This window comes from Durio zibethinus, chromosome 27 (genome assembly GCF_047325235.1).
Source record: "Durio zibethinus cultivar Kanyao isolate XHJ-2024 chromosome 27, ASM4732523v1, whole genome shotgun sequence".
In the NCBI taxonomy this organism is placed as follows: Eukaryota; Viridiplantae; Streptophyta; class Magnoliopsida; order Malvales; family Malvaceae; genus Durio; species Durio zibethinus.
Genome location: NC_143188.1, coordinates 14,611,699 through 14,633,259, shown reverse-complemented (window position 1 = coordinate 14,633,259; position 21,561 = coordinate 14,611,699). Strand labels below are relative to the sequence as shown.

Sequence of the window (21,561 nt, the reverse complement as noted above, 5' to 3'; positions counted from 1 at the left end):
AATGAACTTACCTCAATTTGAAGCAAACAAAGCCCCATCATCTTCATTTTTCTCAATTCTTTCCATCGGATTAATTGTTCATTTTCTATACCAAAGATGACAAAACCATGACCAACTCTCCACGCAACAGAGCTTTCCTTGCTTTTAGTCATGGTTTGCCCTCATCTGTCAGCTTTCCCTACCATGCCATTTAACATTGCTGGTGGCTTTTCTATCAGTACCTTCCTGCTTCTTCATCATCTCTAATTGTCCGGAAATGGAAAAAATCATTTGCCAACCTCTGTTGGCACCATTTATTGTTCGTGGCAGCTCATCTTACTGCAGTTTGCGAGAGCAATGACCAAGACTTTGAAAAAGGGAACTTAATTTTTTTTGGGGGGTATTATTTCTTTCGTTTTATTGCATCCACATTTCGTATCAAAATTGGGTTGGTTTGAAGAAAGTTGAAGGTCAGCAAAGAAGTAATTCATCAGAAGAGAATTATGTTCCTCCTCTGATAGAGATCTCATTTTCCTTCACGGGCAACGGAATTGCTATGATCGGAAGATGGTTCATTCCTAGAGACAGCATTTTATGGTTGGTGGTGGGGTCTGTTATTGTGTTTTCAATTGGAGTCATATTCTGTTATTATCTGTTTTCTTCAGGCTCAAGAAGCCATAAGCAGTTTCTTCAAGAGTCTGACAATTCTGTCAATTAGGATTCCTGCAACAGGTACCTTGTTCTTTCAAGAGTCTACCTATGGAATCTGTCATATTTATATGTAACTGGCTATTATATATCAGATTTTAAAATGATACTACTATAATTCTGTTTTAAAAACAATCTTCCAATACCTAAAAGCTTAAAAAGAGAATTAGCTCAGACAATGCAATTTGGACTCTTTATTGACTACTTTCAGCTGGTTATAATTTTACATAGACATGCTGATCTACAGTTTATTCATACATTATATCTTTCCAGATGATCCTGCCTCAACACATTGTAACTGGAATTGCATTGATTTTTTTTTTTTTTTTGTCCTACTACAATAAAGGATGATTCTTCACTGCTAAATTGGTTCAGGGTGCTTAAATCCAAATATCTGAAGTGCAGTCACCACCTGGATATCTCATCTCATGAGCCAGAGAAGGGCCATCAGGTTCAGCTCCAAAGTCAACAAAAAAGTTCGGGTTTATTTTAAGACCACCTTTCTCAGTGTCAACATCAATTTGTAACATGTGGGAACCCTTCTCCACAAGATCAGGATAGAATTGGCGATCCCATGTGCTGAACAGTGAGTTCGTTACATATAGCCTCTTCCCATCTAAGCTCAATTGGATCATCTGGGGTCCCCCTCTGAGACGGTGTCCCTATAAAGAAGATAAGAAGTTTACCACCTAACAATTAAGTTAAAAGAAGGGGTTTTTGTAGTGAATATGGTTAATTGGCTGATGTGATACCATTCCTAAGAATTAGCGAGCACAGCAGCCTGTCAAGTGTCAAACCAGGCTGTTTGTCTAGGTAGCCTGAGCATCAAATGATAAGTCAGTAGCCGTAGCAATCAGGCCAAAAAGAACCAGATTGAACCTCAACCCCCCCCCCCCCCCCTCTCCATGCATCTCCTGGCCTATTTCTTGTTTTTGTTTATTCAATGTGGGGATAGACAATCTTGTTTTCTAACTTCTAAAACAATGTTAAGAATCTATCAAACCTATCATTATGCCCTGATTAAACCTGATAATTTGTGTCTTCTTTCGTGTTGTGTTATCATGTTATGTTTAAAATTAGGAGGTGTAGCCCTGATGAGGTCATACGTCATTTTGCCTTTTTCTTAACTACTACTCAAACTTCTAGTTTATAACTAACATGAATATCAGAACCGACCTGGATCTCAGGAACATTGGATTGCCACGTTTTACCATCTTCTGTCACTGCCAGTATAGGGCTTCCATTTTGAATCAGTCCTCCAACCGACACTTGGCCAGCCAAGACTGGATATTTAGGGTCCTCAATATTATATTGTCGGACATCTCCATGAAGCCAGTTGACAAAATACAGAAAACGATCATCAAGAGAGATTAGAAAGTCGGTTATAAGTCCAGGCATTTCAGGAAGAATCCAGTTTTGCACCTTCAATGATTTCACTGAGATTGCCACCTGTAGAAGTTGATTAGGATATTCATATTATTAGGCTTGTGGAATGCAAAGACTTGCAAAAACCATAAACAATAACAATACAAAAACAATAAAAAGTTATTTATGCGCACACCTCATGGCTCCATGATCCATCTTGGGTTTTGAAAAACCGCACCATGTTACTTGTCAACGCACACCCAACATACCCTGTATCTTTAGAGGGATCATGCAGGAATCTTATCTGCATAGAAATGACAAAATTATATGCAGTGAATCCAGGATCTCACTGTATCATTATAACAATGAAAATGAAACAGAACTACATATTATCTTTAAGCAAAATCTAGTCTTAAAACATAATAACATGTTCATAATGTTAACATGTAATACACCTCTAATGGTATGAGACCAGTGTCACCGAGATCCAATGTTTGTTTCAATTCACCATCAGGCCAGCTATACACATACAGATGTCTCCCATACAGACCATCTGTGACATGCTGAAGGTTGAAACCTTTGGTGAAGGCTGCAGGAGCACCCCATGATGAGCTGATCATTGTTTTATGTAGAGGTTGGTACCAAAAGTCATAGCCAAACAGCGGACTATGCCCTGGTTTCTCCCACCTGAAGAACACAATAGTAGTTAATAGGTTGAATCTGATTGTTTCAAAGCTTATATCATAAACCAAAAACCACAGCTAGCAATCATTTCTATCATTCACAATCATTTTCCTTTTTTTTTTTTGGGTTTTTGGCATTACCTTCCTTTCACATTAAATTCAGAATCAAGGAGAAGAAATCCATTTCCTTCAGCATTTCCATCTTTGTCCCCGAGACATGACACCATTATATCTCCAGAGGCTAGGCAGTGAGATGTGTGCGGATATGCTAGGCCTGTCTTCTTAACGATATCCTCAGGCTGCACCACTTTATGCAATGAGGGAGCCTTGGGATTCTTCTTTGTGTCAACCACATAGATACGACCAGATCTGAAAGAAGCAGAATACTATATAATGAAATTTCGGTACCTTAACATCGTGGAAGTGGAACAGTTAAATTATGTCTGTATAATAAAAATTCTACTATCTCAATAGCTAATGCTACAATTGAAAGCACATTGTTTATCGTTATAAAAGATAGATGATGTAAGAAATAGACATCATAATTCATTTATTCAGTTTGATAGAGACATGTCTGACAGTCTGAGGTGAGAGACATATAATATCCTATACTGCAGTGAATAGTATATGATCAGTACGCAGAGGCATGTGTCACGACCCGCACACACGAGTCTCAGCCCGTGACACATGCAACCAAAGAAGAAATCTTGAAGAAAATTTGAGTCAAGCATTCAAATCTCACAAAGAGGTATGAGAATGCATCTAACATGGGTAGAAATACCCATCACCTTCAGGATATATGTAGAAACAAAACTGACTACTTGGAAGAAATGGAAAATGGTAAACACAATCAGTAACCTTCAGCAGTTTGTATTGGTCCAGGCTCCAACCAATTAATTTTAGACATATTATGCTGAAATTTAAATGGTAGCCTTTTCAATTGTATTTGCAGTACTTTTTTGCTACATTGATTTCTTCTCTCCTCTCCGCTTGCTTCAGTTCACCACAATAATGCTATTTATTACAGCCGAAAGGGAAATGAAAATCCAGAATTAAGTAAAAAAATACAGTCTCTTACATCAATGAAGGCAGGATCAGAAATCGTCGATCTGCAGATGGATCTCCATGACAAGAGCTGCATGCATTCCATCCTGAGTGGTGTAGTTCATCACCAAAATATGGCACAGGTAGCCTGTTTATAATTTTAGAATAAGTAGGTGAATTTGGATCAACATCAACTGTTGCAAGGTAATCAGGCTTCTCTCTTCCAGTTCCTGCATAGATACTGAACCATTCAAAACTCGTTTTACAACTTCAAAACTAAGAAAACCAGCCCAAAATAACCACAAAGATGAACACAAGTAATTAAATAACCCGGCAAGTTTTGCTTCAAGAAAAGGATCAAATGTACTTTTATTTGAGATGAATGATGAAACAAAGCAGAGTGATGACAATTAACCAGTTCCTTGTGGATGCAAAACAGAGGTCAAAGCCTGCTAACATGTCAGGCAGCATAAAAATTCACATTCCAGTAGAGGCTTGGGATAATCAAATAACTTTTAAAGATCTCACTCAATCAAATTGCGACTAAATTTGTTATGTGAGGAAAATTTTTGTTGGAAAGTGAGGCCCTAAACAATAAAATTATGGTTAAAATTTCTTTAGAAGAAATCAAAAGCGGAAGAACTTAGAAATTCCTTGTCTTAAAATGACCAAAAATTTCTAGCTATAAGTAGAAAAATAAAATGGAAAGATGTAAAAAAAAAGTATGAAAAAAGTCTACTTTCCTTAATTGTTAAAAGTAGAAAGAAACCCACCCACACAACTTTTTCTAAAATTTTTTATAACTAGTAATGAACACATAACAATCTATAATTCTAGGAACACATGGATCAAATCAAAAAATTATTCAAACTTCCCAGAAAAATTGCACATAAACGTTTCTTGCAAATAACATATAGTAAAAATCACACCCAGAAAAAGAAAAAAAAAAAAGAAATAAGGAAAGTAAAGTACCAGTATAAACACAAGTAACATAAATAAGAGCTTCTCTAGGACCAGACATGGCTTCCAATGGAGAACCATACCCTGGTCCTGAAGTCTTGCAACACTCAGTTTCTGTAGCCATGGCAAAATCTCTCTTTTTCTTCTATTTTCTTTCAATACCAAACTTATTTTATAAAAAGCTTTTCCAACAGAAACTCACTGATACATAGGAAATCTCTGTAATTTATGGTGATAAAACTGGGTAAAGTGGAAATTACGTTACATCGAGTATCTTTTTTTTCTTTTTTTTTTTTTCTGAATATGGCTATGAGTTTTGTCTCCATGCAACATGTCTAGGTGCGATGTATAGAGATTTCCGATTTTCCACATCCGTGTCAGCATTATCTCATCTGACAGTGTTCAGATTGACACCTGTCGGGTGTGTTTCGTAAATTGCGGCAGTTTTGTTTGTTCTATGGAATCTTTAGCTGAGGCAGAAGTGGGACCCGTTGGTACACGTGGCATATCGGATTGAACTGTCACGTGATTTGATTTGATTTGACGAGAATGACGATTAAAATATTAGTCTATAATTAGGTTAAGCATTTTGGATTAGAAAAAATATAATTTAGTATTTAATATTTGTAATTTTTTTTTCTATTGTAAGTTATGATTTGATTTGTTTTTGTGGTTTTTAAAATATTATTTTTTTAATTTATTTATATTTTATTATTTTTTAGTCAATTTTTTTTAATTTTATTATATTTTTAATAAAATTATAAAATTTTTTAAAATAAAATTTGTAAAGTTTGACTTTTAAAATTTTCAAAGCACGTTTTTTTAAAAAATTAATATTTTTAATTTAATTATAATTAATATTTAAAATTTTAACTATTATTTAATAAATTTTAAGAAAAAATTTAATAATAAAACCTTATCCATTTGAGAAAAAAAAATGAAATCCGTATGAAATTAAACAAATGAAATTTAGTAATGAATTTTTTGAAGATATTGAACAAGGTATAGTGGTGAGTAAGCAACATCATCCATATAATTACCTTGTGGAAAGAAAAACTAAATTAAAAATTACTTTGAGGTTTCAAGTTTAAATTCCATCATATGTAATTTTAATTTAATTTTATTGATTTATCTAATTATATATTAATTTATTGGTTGATAATTTAATTCATTAATTTTTTATTTATGATCTAAAATTTACATATAATAATAATACTTAATTATGACTTCAATTTTTATATTAATATTTTTTAAATAAATATTAACAAAAAAACTAAAAAAATGTAAATTAGATGAATAAGTATAACAATGATTGCATTTAGCACTATAGATAGTGCCAAGTCCACCAAAAAAAAAAAAAATCTTATCATATTAAAGGAAATTTTTGCCTTGTTGATTTTTCCATGATATTGTCCATGGAAAAGTTGAAATGCTATCTTCCAAAGATTGGACAGTTTGAAAATTTTGCATTGTCGACTTTTCTATGATTCAATTCATTTATCCTTTTTTTTTTTTTAAATTGTACCATCATAATTATTTATATCCATTATTTTATACCAATAAATTTGTCTTTTTATCTCCGTAAAGTTACGATTAGATGCGTAAACGAGTCAAATCGAATCGATATAATGAAAAATTTAAATTCGAATTCGACTTTCGATTCACGGTTCGATACGTATTTTGAACTCGATTTATGATCGAATTTAAGCTACTCGAACTCGCTCGATTAAGTTTAAAAATATGTAAAAATAAACTCAATTCTTATACTTGACAAGAGTTTGATTATTTGTGTTCGAAGTTGAGCTCGAATTCGAGATATTTTATTAATTAAAATAATAAAAAAATTTTAAATATAAAAGCTCGATTAGGCTCGCGAGCTAATCGAACTGAGTATAAGAATATTCGAATTCGACTTGATCGATGAGTCAAGCTACTCGAACTCGAGCTCGACTCGATAATAATCGAATCGAATTCGAGTTTTATTCGAATCGAATCCGAGTAACTTACGAATACTAATGTATCATTTATACCCTTAATCACAACACAACAATTGCATTATATTTCGGATTAGAGCATTGGATTAAAAAAAATCTAATCATTTTCAAATTTAGATTAGATTGGATTTAGATCAATTTGATTTAACGTTCATACCATTAGGGTTTAATTATTATTTATATTCAATTTATTAATTTTTAAAATTTAATAAATATAATTAAGTTATATAAAAATTAAAATATCATCATTAAATTATTTAAAAATAATTTATTAATAATATAAAATTATGTTATATCAAATCAAATCGATCGTATTTAAATTTAGATTTATGAATTGATATTTTAGATTTGACTAATTTTTTAAAAATAAATATAAAATTTAATAAATATAATTAAATTATATAAAAATTAAAATATCAACGTTAAATAATTAAAAAATAATTTACTAATAATATAAATTTATGTTATATCCAATCAAATTGATCATATTTAAATTTAAATTTATCGAATCGATAATTAAAATCGAATTAATTTTTACCAATCTCTATGACTTTAATAGACAGTTAAACGAGGGAACCCAAAAAAAAAAAATCATAAATTCACCAAAAAATCATTGCATGAACACTTCCTATCTTTAAAATGGTGACATCTTTTGGCATATATGACAATAATTTCTCCCTTGACAATGTGACTAATGAATTTTAAGACAGCATGACGGTCTCCACATACAGGAAGATTCTTCACTGTCCAAATAACAGTTCCTGGAACAAATTTCAGAAGCCCATAAGCCACAGCCAATCTCTCACTATGCCAAAATAATTGGCCCTCCTCTTGCTGTTCCATGTTATGCAAAACACAGCAGCTATCAGGAACATCAACCTCTTCTTCTCGTCTCTACATCCAACTCCTTCAACAATAAACTAAGCCTTTTATCTCATAATTCTGAAATCGAACTATATTGAAAGGTTAAAAACAAAAAAGTAAAATTATAGTTTTAAATCTTTTTACATTACTCATTTCTATCAACAATAACAACATTTTCATTTACTTCATTAACTCTCGTATCATTTAACTCCTTAAGCAAACCAAAATTCTCATCCTTCATGGGATGAGATGTTTCCTTTGGCTTGCTTTGCCAAAATCAATGGAGCTATAACCCAGTTCCTTTCTGACTTTCAAAGTTTCCAGCATGTGCTTTGCTTTTGAAGCATGTTCCCACAAACTGGAACTAACATAAATCTTAGATAACAGAATAAATGTTGAAGGTTCTTTAGGTTTCAAGCTCAGTAGATGGTCAGCAAACCTAATAGCCATTTTGGCATTTCCATAATGCTTAATTACAAACACTTAACAATGCTGCCCATGTGTATTCATCAGGCTTAAATGGAATCGAGTTAATAAATTTTTATTTGAAAAATCCAAACATTTCATTCATTGATTGATACTGTTTCAAAAAAAAAAAATCAATGATTGATGCAATGCATTCCATGCTTTGTTTCATTACTCAAAGAATTAGTTTCAGAATAGTCTTCCACCATTAATTTGTCCCATTTGGGCACCCAAGTAACCCAATTCTCATTTCATCCTGATATTTCCTTTGCTATTTGAAACTATTTTGTATGCATAATATGCAATCCTCCATTACCAAATAAAAACAAAGATAAAATGCATGAAAACAAGAAAAGCCAAATACTTAAAATTTGAAGAATATACAATTTCATAAAGTTACAAAATTATTGGTGTAACTTACATAATTAGGTTCATATTATAGTCTTCAAGTATACAATTAAGTTATAATCATATTTGTCAAAGGGAATTTACTTGTAGAGATTGGCTATTTCCTCCTTGTATTGAGCTACAACTCTGTCTCTTCGGATTTTCATGGTTGGGGTCATTAAGCCACCATCAATCTGCAAAAAAATTTTGCGCATATACTTAAGTCTAACATAATTTATGCGGAATTGTTGATCCTGCATTGCCGGCATGAAAGTCTTACCGTAAACGGTTCATCCACAATAAGGATAGGTCCAATTTGAAACAAACACTCCGAGGTCCTGTGCAAAAGAGAATCAAGTCAGACAACAGCCTTGCACAAAATCGGCTGTGGACTGTAAACATCTCCTAATAACAAGATACATTTCATCACTATTTTTGGAAAATAGGAGTGCTGGCAACATATATGCAGATACTACTGTAGCTATCTATTGAGAAAAAAAATCCCTAAATAAAACTGGAAAAAATTTGAAGGGTTCAGAAACAAATCCAATGACATGAAACAAGCAGGAAAACTATGTCTAATTTTTTTGACATGTTTTGCATAAAAAAATGAGTCTACTCCTGGAGAGTTAAGGAACTTGCAGGCAATTTTTCTGAGAGGGCAAGTTGCATTATTAATAATGGAATCTATATCTCTGCAGGGTTCATAGCACATTAAACCTATTAACTGTTGATCCATATTTCCTCAAAACCAAAAATTCTGTCCCTCCCTGTCTTAAGTACTGCAACAGGAAGAAAGCAAAGAGAGAGGAGGAAATGACACCCGTTGAAGGCCTTAAATCCGAACTAAAATAATTCAAATAACTGAATTTGGAAGTATTACCTCTTCTTCAATTCTTCATATAACAGGCTTGTCATTTTGTCCCTGCCAAGATCTACGGCATCTGCATCTACGATAGAGGAATTTTTTGCAGCCTGGAGCACCTCATCTTTGTTTGGGACAATGATAGCTGCAAGGCGTCGTTGATCCTGTACAGAATATGTCGATAAACAATGATACATGTAAATAAAGAAAGAAACTACGTGTAAAATCCACAAGCAACTTTGTGGAAAGAAAGGTGTCCAACTTGCCTGGCCAATGACAACAATTTGTTGAATAAGACTACTCCTCATGGCAGCTTCTTCAATCTCCAAAGGTTCAACATTTTCACCTATTTTCTCCAAAGAAATCCATTTAGTTAATAAAGGAAAGTATGTCAAATGAGTGTTTAACAGAGTTAAGAAAAAGAAAGACTTCAAGGCAGGATTGCAGCATCAGAGTTCAACTTAGTAAACTTCCACTGGCAATGTGCTATCACATAAGTTTTTTCCCAACTAGGAAGAGAAGGAGAGAGCACTATCTCTCAAACTGATAATCTCCGCTAAAAACCCCCTTGTCCAAACACATGAACTGAGCCTAGGTAACTCTTATCAGGTTTGATGGATATTGAAAAAAATGCCAAATTCTAAGAAGAGATTTATATTATTATAATCATATTAAAAGCATAAATTGAGTATGAAATTGAGGCCCTAAGTAGTTAAATTGTGGAAGATAACTTTGCCAAAATTATAACTAGAAATCTACAAGCATACAGCAAAGAAATAAAATGGTCTCATACTAAAAAGTGAGAGAAGAGTGCATACAGATATACGGTGGATAGTTAAAATCTAAAACATTCAATACTCTAACTGAACTGACATAAAACAATATGCATAAAGGACCCAAATGATCAAATCAGAACCACAAGGAGATGATTGTTTTAAATTGCTTGTAAAAAGATTGCACTTGCAAGGTTACACGAGTTAAGTAGGCTTTATACCAGAAGAAAGAACAATGGTGTCCTTGGCACGTCCTTCAATAACTATCACACCTCCACATCGATGACTTCGCCCTACCGAATGATGAGGAGCAATCCAACCTATATCTCCAGTGTTTAGCCAACCATCTTCATCTAGGGCATGCTTTGTAGCCAGTGGATTCTAATACAAAGAACAAGCAAAGTACATCATCTGAGATGCCACAATAACTCATATGCACGTAATATGACAGTGACAAACAATGAAACTTCTAATTGGAAATAGGAAATCCTAGAAGATTAACAGTTGTATACTCACATAATTTTTTAATTCTTAATCTGACAACATCTGTTCAATGAAACAATATTGGTGTTTGTTATATGCAAAATATAGATTATGTGTTATTATTTACTTGGCTTCATTCAGGTTTTTCATTTTCTACACAACCAAGAACAGCAAATATATTGACTTTTTAATTACCGGTTTTGAATCCTTAAACACAATCCTGAAATAGTCTAAAGTTAAAACTGATTAGGTTCAGTTTCTTGGTTGAGTCATCCAAATTCCAAAAGCATAACTTATGACACAAAAGATTTGCTGTACGCAAGACCAATTTTATAACATCTTTATAAGTCAATTACACATTTAGTATCAGAACTATAATAAACTTGTCAATTTGGTACTTGAAGAAAATAAATTCACAGTTAAATACTCCAACTTTCATTCTGTTAAGCAGATTGTACACCTTGCTAACTTCGTTAGTCAAATGAGTGTCATGGCAAAAAACAGCAAATAGGAGTTAGACATGTGGTGCATTCCTATTGCCTGTTTTATGCCACATAACCTTTTGGACTAATGGAGTTAGTCTTAGGTGCAAACTACTAAATGAAGCAAAGTTTGAGTATCAAATTGCGAATTTTTAAACTTTAGATACTAAATCAAACATTTGGTCATGGTTTGAATACTAAATCTGTAATTGACCCCATATTTATTTCAATCATTAATCACTTGTGGCTAATGCCTAAATTTTTCGATTTTATCTTTCCTTCACTTTATAAAATAAAAAATAACAAAGATTATAATACTAACTCAAGAGGAATGTTGTAAAAACTGCATAATATATGAACATTTGCCTACATTTATCACAGATACTATGCTTTCATTGGTTAAACTCTTGAACATATTTCACTTTAGTATTACCTTATAGTAACCTTTCATCACTTGTGGCCCCCTAACCTTCACAATGCCTGTGGAGCCAGGTGGGAGAATTTCATCAGTTTCAGCATCTACGATTTTGAATTCTGTGTGCTGAATTGGATGCCCAACTGAACCAAGAACCTTCAAAATTCAAATATGAGAGATTGTCATATGATGGAACACTCTTTCTAGAGATAGACACAATTTAGACAAAAAGAAAAGTACATGACCAACACTAGATGATATGAAGACAACCTCAAAAACAAAAGGTGGTAAGAAGAGTTTATGATCAAAATGGTTGTTCAACTTAATATAGAAAATTAGTGCATAATATGCAGAAGGTTTACATAGATAAACTAAAAAAATTAAAATTTTGGAAAAAGTTACAGTTGAACCCATTAAGATACATTTAACATGTAAAAAGATTAACATAATGACACAGATTAGTAAGTTAATGCAACTAGACAATTTAGTAAGTATGTGTTTAACAAGGTTTTACCAAGGACTAGATAGTTATTGTTTGGTATAGTTTAAGTGGTTGCACCTAGAAAATCCAGGTTTTATTCTATTTCAAGAAAATCAATCGGATGAAATTCTTTGTTGTGTAATATGGTGTGTACAAATTTAGTACCTTGCATTTTCATTCAGGGACATAAAGAATTCTCAAACATCTGAAGTTGTGCAATCACCAATTTTGATGATTACATGAGGAAAATGTGTCACCATTCTTTTCAACATAAAAAAGGATTCCAGCAAGTCTGGGGTTCAAGCCCCAGATCCTGCAAGAACTTGGGGTTATCAAAATCCACTGTACCCAAAAAAAAAAAAAAAGAAGAAGAAAAGTCGAGACCACTCAACTAAGACTTTAATCCCAAAGCACCTAGGGACATCCTTTTCCTTTGATCTTAATAAGGAACTTAGCAAGAAAAGGAAAAAAGATAGTACCCGCACAATTGATCTAAAACACATTTCTTTCGCAATGTCTTGGATTTAGAAAAGTAGATTGCCATTATGCAACTACTAATTCTCTTATGAGAATTTATTCACATTGGTTATGAGAAACTGCATGCACTATCACAGGTGACATGGAAGAAAGAGAGTAGTATAAAAAAAAAATACACCAGAAAAAGCTAGAGGTGACGTACATTACAGTAAGGTCTTCGTGCTGCAATGACAGGTGATGATTCTGTTAAACCATATCCATTCTGTACTTTCACACCAATTGCCTGCATGTACATGACTCCATAAAGTAAGAGTTAATGACTACTAACCTTTTGATTCAAATACTAAGAACATACTAGCAACTAACCTCAAAAAACTTGTCAATATGCATAGGCAAACTTCCACCCCCACTTATGCCAGCCTGGAGGATGATTAAGAAAACAATCAATAAAACCCAGAACAAATATACTATAAATATTGTACACAGAAAAATAAGAAGCACATAGCAACCATTAACTTTGCACATATGAACAAACAACAATATGGGTTACTCTTCTTTTTTTTTTTTTTTCCTTTTTCCCTTTTCTTATTTTTTTATTACAATACATACAGATTCTTATTGGTTGATGTTAATGGAGAAAAAATAGCGTCTACCTACGTGGTAGTCTACTATGTATTTATATTTGAACATTAAGTAGTTCAAATGACTAATATGCCATTTAACCTAAATACTTAACATTTGATAAATAGAGATAACTTGAATATCTTAAAGAAGAAATATTCAATAACAAGTTTATATGGCAAATAGATCAAACCTTTGATATTCCAATAGCAGAGTGAATTTTTTCATAGACAAGCTTCTTTGCTAACACATGCAATGGCCACAATATTGTAGCAATAATTCTTGCCCATAACCAATCTAACATGGATACAAGATATGAAGGTTGCTTCTGATTCCTTGTTAGGTATAGTCCCTGTTAATCGAATAAAAGCAAAAGAAAAAAAAAAGTAGAAACAAGTAACTAATTAAAGAACATTATTGGACGAACATAAAGCATAAACAAGGAATCTGCACAATTCAACTTTAGTTTCATAAAATAGTAGAAGGCTTGAAAACATGAACAAGACTTGCTCAGTGTCGCCACCTCGTAAATTCTCTTCAACTCCATATATGCCAAGCTGACCCTTATGAATGAAAGTGCTATTAATTTACGAGCAGTGGAGCTTGTAGAAAGCTGTTTTTGAATCCCACTGCAAGGTAATTCAAAAAATTTAAGGGCTGCATTTAGAATCTAGTTTCCCTACACAATAAGTTGAACTGGAGACTTATCATGGCTGCATAATTATCATTTAAGTCTGATAGTTTAGACATGAAAGTCAGTCCAACAAACATGATGACAGAGAGAGAGAGAGAGACGAAAATTAATCATAAAACAAATTTATTTTGATTCAATGGAGTAAGTTAGTATTTAATAAACTAAATGCATGATGCAGCTGGAACCTAGAATTACAAACACAACTCTCATATCTAAGAAAATGATTATCAAGATGCCATTCCTATGTAGTTCTTATCAGTTTCAACCTGAATCAAAACAATTTTTTCATAAAGTAGAGACTTGTATGTTCCAACAATCTTTAGAAAAAAAAAATTATTATATTGTTTAACTGAGTGCTATAACATTGACTCCTTTTACATCGTACTTCAACAAACTTTTTAAAAGTTTATGAGCTATCACGTCTCAATGCCACAAGAATATGTGCAAAAAAGTATCAAGGAAATTTTATATAAAAGATTTCGAGTACAATCTAAGCTCTGATCAAGAGATTACTTCTCTGAAATAGGTTTCCTCGTCAGACTGTATAACGAGAAAATTTAAATATGATTTTATAACTTTAAAAAATGCAGGGAAATTTTTTTACACAAGATGAATATACCATGATATAGTTTATCATATTCATCAGATATACTACAAGACTGAAAACTGATGGAACACATGAAATTATAGCACATATGGATGCAACACTTACTATTAGCATTTTCTTTTCTTAAGTGAGTTTAAGAGAAACCAGTCATCCTAAAATTGCAGTGACAAATATAATAATCAATGATTGTTTGCATAGTAATGTATCCCAAAAAACTTTTCTGGAGATGATTAATTAATATTGTAGAAATCCTGAGTAAAGGACATACCTATAGAGTGTCTCATAGACTAAAGGTACAGAAATCAGGTATTGTGGCTGATAATGTCTCAAATCATCCTACAAGGCAAAACCAAAATATGTAATCAAGATATAAATAAGTAATAAACTAATAACCATGCCATGGGGAGAATCATTATGTAAACAAAGTAGAACATGGTAGTGGATAAGTAAAACTGTTTTGTAACTTCCCATTCATTTACGATAATTTAAAGAACTTTCATGCTTCAAAGAGAACCTATAATCATATATAACCAACAAATAATACCTTCAAATTTCTCACACTTGTGTATACTTGCTCAATTCCATGAGTAAATATGAAATACTCACAAGCTCGCTCATATGCATGCCAAGTAGGAAGGATGCTTAGAAATCTATCCCCAGCTTCAGCAGGTACAGTATCCCACAAATTTCCTACCTGGAAAATAATTCAGACAGGAAATAATACTATACAGCAGATTAAATTAAGCAAGATGTTGCTTTCAATGATCAGAAATGAAATAGTTGAATGTTCTATACCGAAAGATAAGCCACAAATACACAGCTTTGGCAACATGTCCTACTCTAGATTTCAAACAACCTGAACTTCAAAGTCCCTGGATAAATTTTGGTCAGCCTAGGTTTGGAATAAACCGGACGTAAAACAAGAATGACACAAGTTACAAAAATTGAAACTTTATTAACCCACTGACAAAAGCAAAAACTTTGCCCAGAAAACAATTTCACAGATACATCGCTACTAACAATTTTGCTGTATTCGCTAATTCATCCCTTATATCCAGCATATTACTTCAGATGAGACAAAAATGGCTTAGTACTCAATCATTATGGAACTTTCCAAAATTAAAATACCTAAAAGGTATGTAATCAGTAGTAAGCAGTTACCTGGTGTAATAAATTCTTATGTGTGAGCATAACTCCTTTTGGATTACCAGTGGTTCCACTTGTATATACAAGGGTAGCAATATCATCTGAGCTGATGGCTTCATATTTGTAACCTTGTCCTAAAATCACATGTAGCCAACTGCTATAATTCTACAAAGGAAAGGGGAACTCTACAGACAGATAAGTTCATAAGATATGAGGTTCCAATCATAAGATAGTGTCCTTGTCCCCAATAAGCACACTCTTAATTTCCTTGCTAAAACAGTTGTATTCATTCTAAAATGTTATAGTTATCATGTATTCAACACAAAATAAGTAATACAATCACTATTACACTTCTCTTTAAAATGTTGACTAACGGTAAAACTATATGTTTTAGACAAGTAGTAAGATGTGCATGATTAAATAAAAGTAACATATAAAAAACCATACGAAGTGGGCTATTTAGGCCTGGATGAAATTTAAGGTAGTAAGAATGAAGAACATGGAGGACATAAATAGACAAAGGTGTAACACCCTCCATCCATGGGCTCAATGCTCCAGGTTTTGTCATCTCAGTGAATGAAAATTCTTGAATGCATTGGGCTTACCACCAACCAGATTTAAAAAAAAAAAAAACAAAACAAAACAAAATTTCCCAACATTGTGTTAATCAATAAAGTAAACATAATTTTCTTTTAAAATAACATTAAGTAGAATATTGGGAGAAGAGAATCCCTATCTTCAAATCATTTTAGGAGCTAGCTAGCCCAATATTTAACTACAATTTCATCACTATATGTTTCACATAGAAGCTATCATAAATTCATATAGATATTTACTTTCACAACCAAGGACCATTCCATAAATAACAACACATCAAGGCTTTGTTGGAACGAACACTTCTTAAATCAGAAGCCCTTCAATGAAGTAAGAACCAGCAACAGGTCAAAACTTGTATTAAACTGATCATTTGTGCATGCAAAATTTGCAGGTAATCCCAAAATGAAAAAGTTTCAACACAATTTTGATTCCAAAGCTCCATTTGGACGGATAAGATCTTAGTTTCTATCAATTTACACTTTGGGCAACCAAACAGCGAAACAACACAGAAGAGAATATGAAAATACATAATTAAGTAATGAACTCGAGGATAATGAAGTGAAAAGGTCAAATATATGATCCAAAATTTGAGCATGTTAATCAACTTACTAGCATCATGAGAATCAATAAGAGCAACACGGCTTTTTCTTCCTAACTCCATAATCTCTTTATAACTGAATATAGGAACATCCAGTGTTTCATCACTGGCGAGGCATGATTTCTCCCCCCAAAGTAGAACAATAAATCTCATCGTTGCCTTGGAACAAAATGTTCCAGCAAGACGATTGAAAAATTCAGGATTGTCGACAACAAGCCCAACACTGCCACAATAATAACATAAAATCAGCAACTTCTGTAATACTAATCACAATGAAGACAAAATAGTCCAGGTAAAGAAACCTGAAGAAGCATTTACAACTTCACAAATAGGAACTATAGCTGATCAGAAGACATGAGATTCATATGAGTTTGCATGAGTATATGTGTGTTATACATTGTAAGCAATGATTATCAACAATCATTACCTATGAAAACATCTTTTGTCATGATTATATGCAGATTATATTTGAATATCAAATTAACAGTTGAAAATACTACAAATCATCAGAATTAATAATGTTCAGTCAGGATAAATCCCACAAGAGGAAGGCTCCAGGACACATACATGCGGATGTAAACTACAGAGCAAATTGAAACTGTAAGTGCACAATAAACATCAGATAGCAAGTCTATGTAGGTTGAAATTGCAATGAAATCTATGGATATATATATATATATATATTTATATATATCAAATTCAAGCAAAACACATGATTTTAGGACATCTTTTGCTTGGATAACAAGGGAACAAGAGATGTTCACTTGAAACATAAAACTTCAATTTTTCTTTTTTTAAGAGAAATTGAAGTATATTACAAAAGCACTTATTTCCCCAAACCTTTCCGAATGATTGTATATATGTAAAAGCTCTTCCAAAGCTGATCTTGACCCTCTGACAACATTAATTGCTCCCGTTGCCATTATACCTTGGTCAAAGTAAGCAGCGAAATTATTTTCAAATTTCAGAAATTCAATACTAATAAGATTGTAACTGAGTGAAAGATAAAAGAGGTCCTATTATATCAAATTGAAAGATATAATATTGAATAGTCACACTACTTTCATAATAAAAACATAGAAGTTTCAAGACTCAAAGCGGAATAGATCTGCTATCTACAGGGAAATCTTTTACCTCCCACAAGAAAAAATAAGATCATAAAATCAGACAAACACCTTTGATGGTTATAACCTAAAGCATACAAAATTCATAACAAAAATTCCAAGTTGTTCAGGAAAAAACTCTTAATAAACTTAGTGTTTCAGTATGAAACAAGTTCAATAGAAAAAACTGAATTTGACGCTGCAATAAGGCTCAAGCATAAGTCATCTGGTTCCAAAAATAGATAGTGTAAATTCATGGGGACCAATAGGTATTGAATTCATTGGAAGTGGAACATCTAGAAATGAAATAGAAGATATACGGCCAGGTAAGAGAGAATGCATGCGAACACAGCTGCATGAGCTTTAAAAGTCCTGCATAATTATTGCTTGAATTCAAAATGCACATGTTTTAGGCTCTTAATATTCAATAGCACATTAACCAACTTTTCTCTCAATCTGTGTGCCAATCCAATCTCACTTGTTTTTATATAGAATATACTATCTTCATCCTTTATCAGTTCTACAGAAACAGATTTAAGTACCTCTGATTCAAAAGCAAATAAAGGAATCTATCTAAAGCCAGAGTCTTACTATGAAAAACAGAAAATATTGAATCCCTTTAACAAGATCATAAATGTATTTTAAACTAGCAATGAAATGATTGTATAATATATGGTAACAAAATTACACAACCAAGGAACCCTATTTTTTAGCTATTGGAGTTAAGCAAGTCAAGGGCAAATTACAAAATGACACACACCTTGATCTGCAACAAGCCATCGGCATGAATTATCAGCAAAAAGTGCAAGCTTTTCTTCTGGCTTTAGTCCAATAACCCTTAAACCTTCAGTAAAGTCCAATATTTCCAGCTCTAGCTGCAGTATGGAAGGAGTTGAAAATAAGGTTATTGAAAAGATATAATGACTTGTTTTGCTAAAAACTGGAAAAGAAGCATCAGTTTCTGAACTACTAATAAAATTTGAGATAATACAATAAAAACAAATTATGAAAGGAATAAGTATTCAGATATTATTTTAACAAATTATGCAATGCACTTCTCTTTTTCTATTTCAACGTATAATTAGTTTTTGTAATAACTAATAGAAGAATAGGGGTAAAATTTACCTGTTTATAAGTCATGGTGGAAGGTGGATCATGATATGGATCCACCACTGCTACTTGATCACAATACTTTTCTGCTGAAGACCTCCAAATATCAGGGACTGCTTTCCATTCATCAGAGACCAGTGCACCATTACTTGACAGTGATTCTTTTTCTAGTAAAGGTGAACACCTTCTGATCTGCAACTCCTGCATCTAGGACATAAAAAAGAACATGGATAGATGGTAAGACCCCAAAATATACCTCTGGCTCCATTGGAACATGTATACAAAAACTAAAAAGTTTTTCAAGGAAAAGAAATTTTAAAATCTTTGAGAAAAAGTATTTTAACATCCATTTAAATAATTGCAATAAGACTAGCAAGCTCAGGCTAACTATAAGAGTATTATACAGGGATCCACAAGGAATTTAAAATATTGTAGCTTCAAGGGGTAAAAGTTCAACTAGATAAAGCCAACAAGGAGTAAGCCTATTGACAGCAATGATACAAAAAAATGGGCAATCCAGATTACAAGTGAATTGTAAATGCAATGGCATGGTCCACATGGTGTTGCTATAAAAATGAAATACAGGGTTAAACCATCTATAATGGAATGCAGGTAATGCCCCTATGAACTAGGAATATGGCAATATCAATATTGTAACACTTACAAGGAAAAGAAAAACTTATTTTTCAACAGAAGTGGTGACTATAAATCTTAAGATACTGTTTGGTAGTTACTTTTGGTAGTTGCTTTTGCTTCCAAAAGAAAAAAAAAAAAGGTAAAAAGCACTTGAATACAAAAAGCAAACAAAATTTTTTTAAGAATTAAAAGTGAAAAACGAAAATTGTGGAAACAAAATACATGATTTTACTTTATAAGTAGTATTCTATATACAGACAACAGAGTTTTTAAACGCAACAAGCAGTTTTATAGAAACACCACATCCATCTAGTAATTATGTTAAATAATTTGTTAATTTCCTTAGTTATAGCCTAATGGACATGGGGTAACCCTCAAAACCTACTTGTGGAGTTCACCAATGGTGTATTGGATAGTTTTCTTTAGTTCTTATACAGAACACTTAATGGTAGAATTAGTGTTTGATTTTTGTCATTTATTCATTTTAATCAATTACAGTTTTGCTTTCTAAGTATTTGCTTTACTTTATAGCAACATTTTAGGAAGAAGTAAAAGATAAATAGAAAAGAAAACCAATAAAAGGAAGCCTTAATTGCTAGTAAATAGTTGGTAAGGACCATGTGATATGCTGACACTGTCTTAGGCTTCCTCTGATTAATGCTTTTGCTATTTGTTTTTTGTTTTTTTTCAATAAAAAGAACTAAAAACAATGTCAAATAACAAAAAACTTGGGTTGAAACAAAAGACCACGAGAAGTTGGGTGGTTGATTAAACCCCAACTAACTTCATTTGGGTAGGCATTAAATAATTCAATTCTCAACTTTACACTATTATACTTTCTAAAACTGTTGAAAATTTTTCCTATTCACCAAAATTCAAAGGTTTTAATCTAAACTCAGAAGTATTAAGTCCATTCAAAGCCAAAACTCCACAGCTAACGTACGCTTAAAAAAGCTACAGAATTGAAGAACAGAACTGATAAAAAAAAAAAGGCCAAATTGAAGGAACTGAAGACATCCAAAACCTTATCTTTACACAATTCTGATAAGAACCCATTACAGCCTATCATCTGTTATGATCCCATCATAATTCAGTAAAAAAATTCAAGGAGTTATAAAAAGGGTATGTGAGAATCACCTTGGATTCACAGAAAACTCGAAATTTAGATCCTGGGGAGACCCGGAACCTGACTCCAGGGAGCTTGGTGGCCAAAGTTTTGGAGCAGTGCAATTTAGAACGAGAGAAAAGAAACTGATAAGAGTATTTATAATTATCAAAAGAAGATGCGGAGACCAACATGGTTGCCATTCTCTGCTCACAAGAAGAACAGCCAGAAGAAAAAGAAGTTGCTTATATGGGACTTATCGAAGTTCCAGCATTTTCACATACAAAAAACAAACATAGAGAGTAACAGAGAGAGAAAGAAGGCAAAGAAGCAATGGGGTTATTGTCAGGAGCGAAAGATGGGATCTTGAAGTAACCGAAGTCCTTTAAAAAAAAAAATGGAAAATTTATTTATCGTAGGTACTGGAACGACACTGGTTGTACAAATAAACCTGTCAAATATGGATATGGTATTAACGTGATACGAAAATAATATATAAAAATAATACTGTTTAATATTTTAATAATAATTATGTATAAATTTAATAAAATTGAATAAATATATATAATTAATAATATATATTTTATATTTTGAATTAATATAAATTATAATAAATAATTTTTATATAAAATATGAAATAAATATATAAATTTTAATAATTTATATTATACAAAAGTATATTAATCCTCGTATCAATGTAAAAACAAACACAATTAAAAGAAAATCTTATCGCCGTTGACATTGAGTACAAACAAACAACAATAGAAAAACTGTTTATGATTGAATCAAATCTGCTTGATTGATTATTTAAAAGTTTTATACAAAAATTTATCTGATCTGTTAAATTTTAAAAATTTTAAATTTTTATATATGTTAAAATATTTAAAATAATATAAATATTATATTTTTATTAATTTTA

General features: G+C 32.2%; 2 protein-coding genes across 5 annotated transcripts; both read right to left on the bottom strand.

Moving 5' to 3' along the window:
• Positions 1 to 853: 853 nt before the first annotated feature.
• Positions 854 to 4,939, bottom strand: LOC111279860 (selenium-binding protein 1-like). The gene is made up of 7 exons (XM_022866922.2): positions 4,752 to 4,939; positions 3,814 to 4,009; positions 2,877 to 3,104; positions 2,508 to 2,739; positions 2,249 to 2,356; positions 1,864 to 2,136; positions 854 to 1,349 (listed from the first exon to the last, which is right to left on the bottom strand). The coding sequence occupies exons 1-7, from the start codon at positions 4,861 to 4,863 to the stop codon at positions 1,068 to 1,070; spliced, it is 1,431 nt and encodes a 476-aa protein (XP_022722657.2). The 5' UTR covers positions 4,864 to 4,939; the 3' UTR covers positions 854 to 1,067.
• A 2,263-nt stretch (positions 4,940 to 7,202) lies between these two features.
• Positions 7,203 to 21,083, bottom strand: LOC111280076 (putative acyl-activating enzyme 16, chloroplastic). 4 transcript variants are annotated; one of them, XM_022867228.2, is made up of 19 exons: positions 20,675 to 21,071; positions 18,917 to 19,108; positions 18,552 to 18,666; positions 17,529 to 17,616; positions 16,700 to 16,911; positions 15,509 to 15,627; positions 14,892 to 15,041; positions 14,616 to 14,683; positions 13,570 to 13,675; positions 13,240 to 13,398; positions 12,792 to 12,845; positions 12,628 to 12,708; positions 11,486 to 11,623; positions 10,309 to 10,468; positions 9,581 to 9,660; positions 9,333 to 9,478; positions 8,730 to 8,787; positions 8,555 to 8,643; positions 7,203 to 7,640 (listed from the first exon to the last, which is right to left on the bottom strand). In XM_022867228.2, exons 1-19 carry the CDS (start codon positions 20,843 to 20,845, stop codon positions 7,628 to 7,630), a joined length of 2,199 nt encoding a protein of 732 aa, XP_022722963.2. In that variant the 5' UTR covers positions 20,846 to 21,071; the 3' UTR covers positions 7,203 to 7,627. The 4 variants fall into 4 exon arrangements, with proteins under 4 accessions (XP_022722963.2, XP_022722964.2, XP_022722965.2 ...); XM_022867229.2 differs by having other exon boundaries at positions 18,917 to 19,102; positions 20,675 to 20,979; XM_022867230.2 differs by lacking the exon at positions 7,203 to 7,640 and having other exon boundaries at positions 8,404 to 8,643; positions 20,675 to 21,083.
• Between the last annotated feature and the right edge of the window lie 478 nt (positions 21,084 to 21,561).

What these genes read in the sequence shown, in the direction of transcription:
- LOC111279860 (XM_022866922.2), bottom strand. Translation starts at nt 4,863, where the DNA reads ATGGCTACAGAAACTGAGTGTTGCAAGACTTCAGGACCAGGGTATGGT. An exon ending in TGTTACTTGTGTTTATACTG is followed by an intron (nt 4,010 to 4,751) that starts GTACTTTACTTT and finishes GTATCTATGCAG; the next exon opens with GAACTGGAAGAGAGAAGCCT. An exon ending in CTGGTCTCATACCATTAGAG is followed by an intron (nt 2,357 to 2,507) that starts GTGTATTACATG and finishes ATTTCTATGCAG; the next exon opens with ATAAGATTCCTGCATGATCC.
- LOC111280076 (XM_022867228.2), bottom strand. Translation starts at nt 20,845, where the DNA reads ATGGCAACCATGTTGGTCTCCGCATCTTCTTTTGATAATTATAAATAC. An exon ending in ATGGCTTGTTGCAGATCAAG is followed by an intron (nt 17,617 to 18,551) that starts GTGTGTGTCATT and finishes ACTTTGACCAAG; the next exon opens with GTATAATGGCAACGGGAGCA. An exon ending in CTGCTATTGGAATATCAAAG is followed by an intron (nt 12,846 to 13,239) that starts GTTTGATCTATT and finishes ATCATCCTCCAG; the next exon opens with GCTGGCATAAGTGGGGGTGG.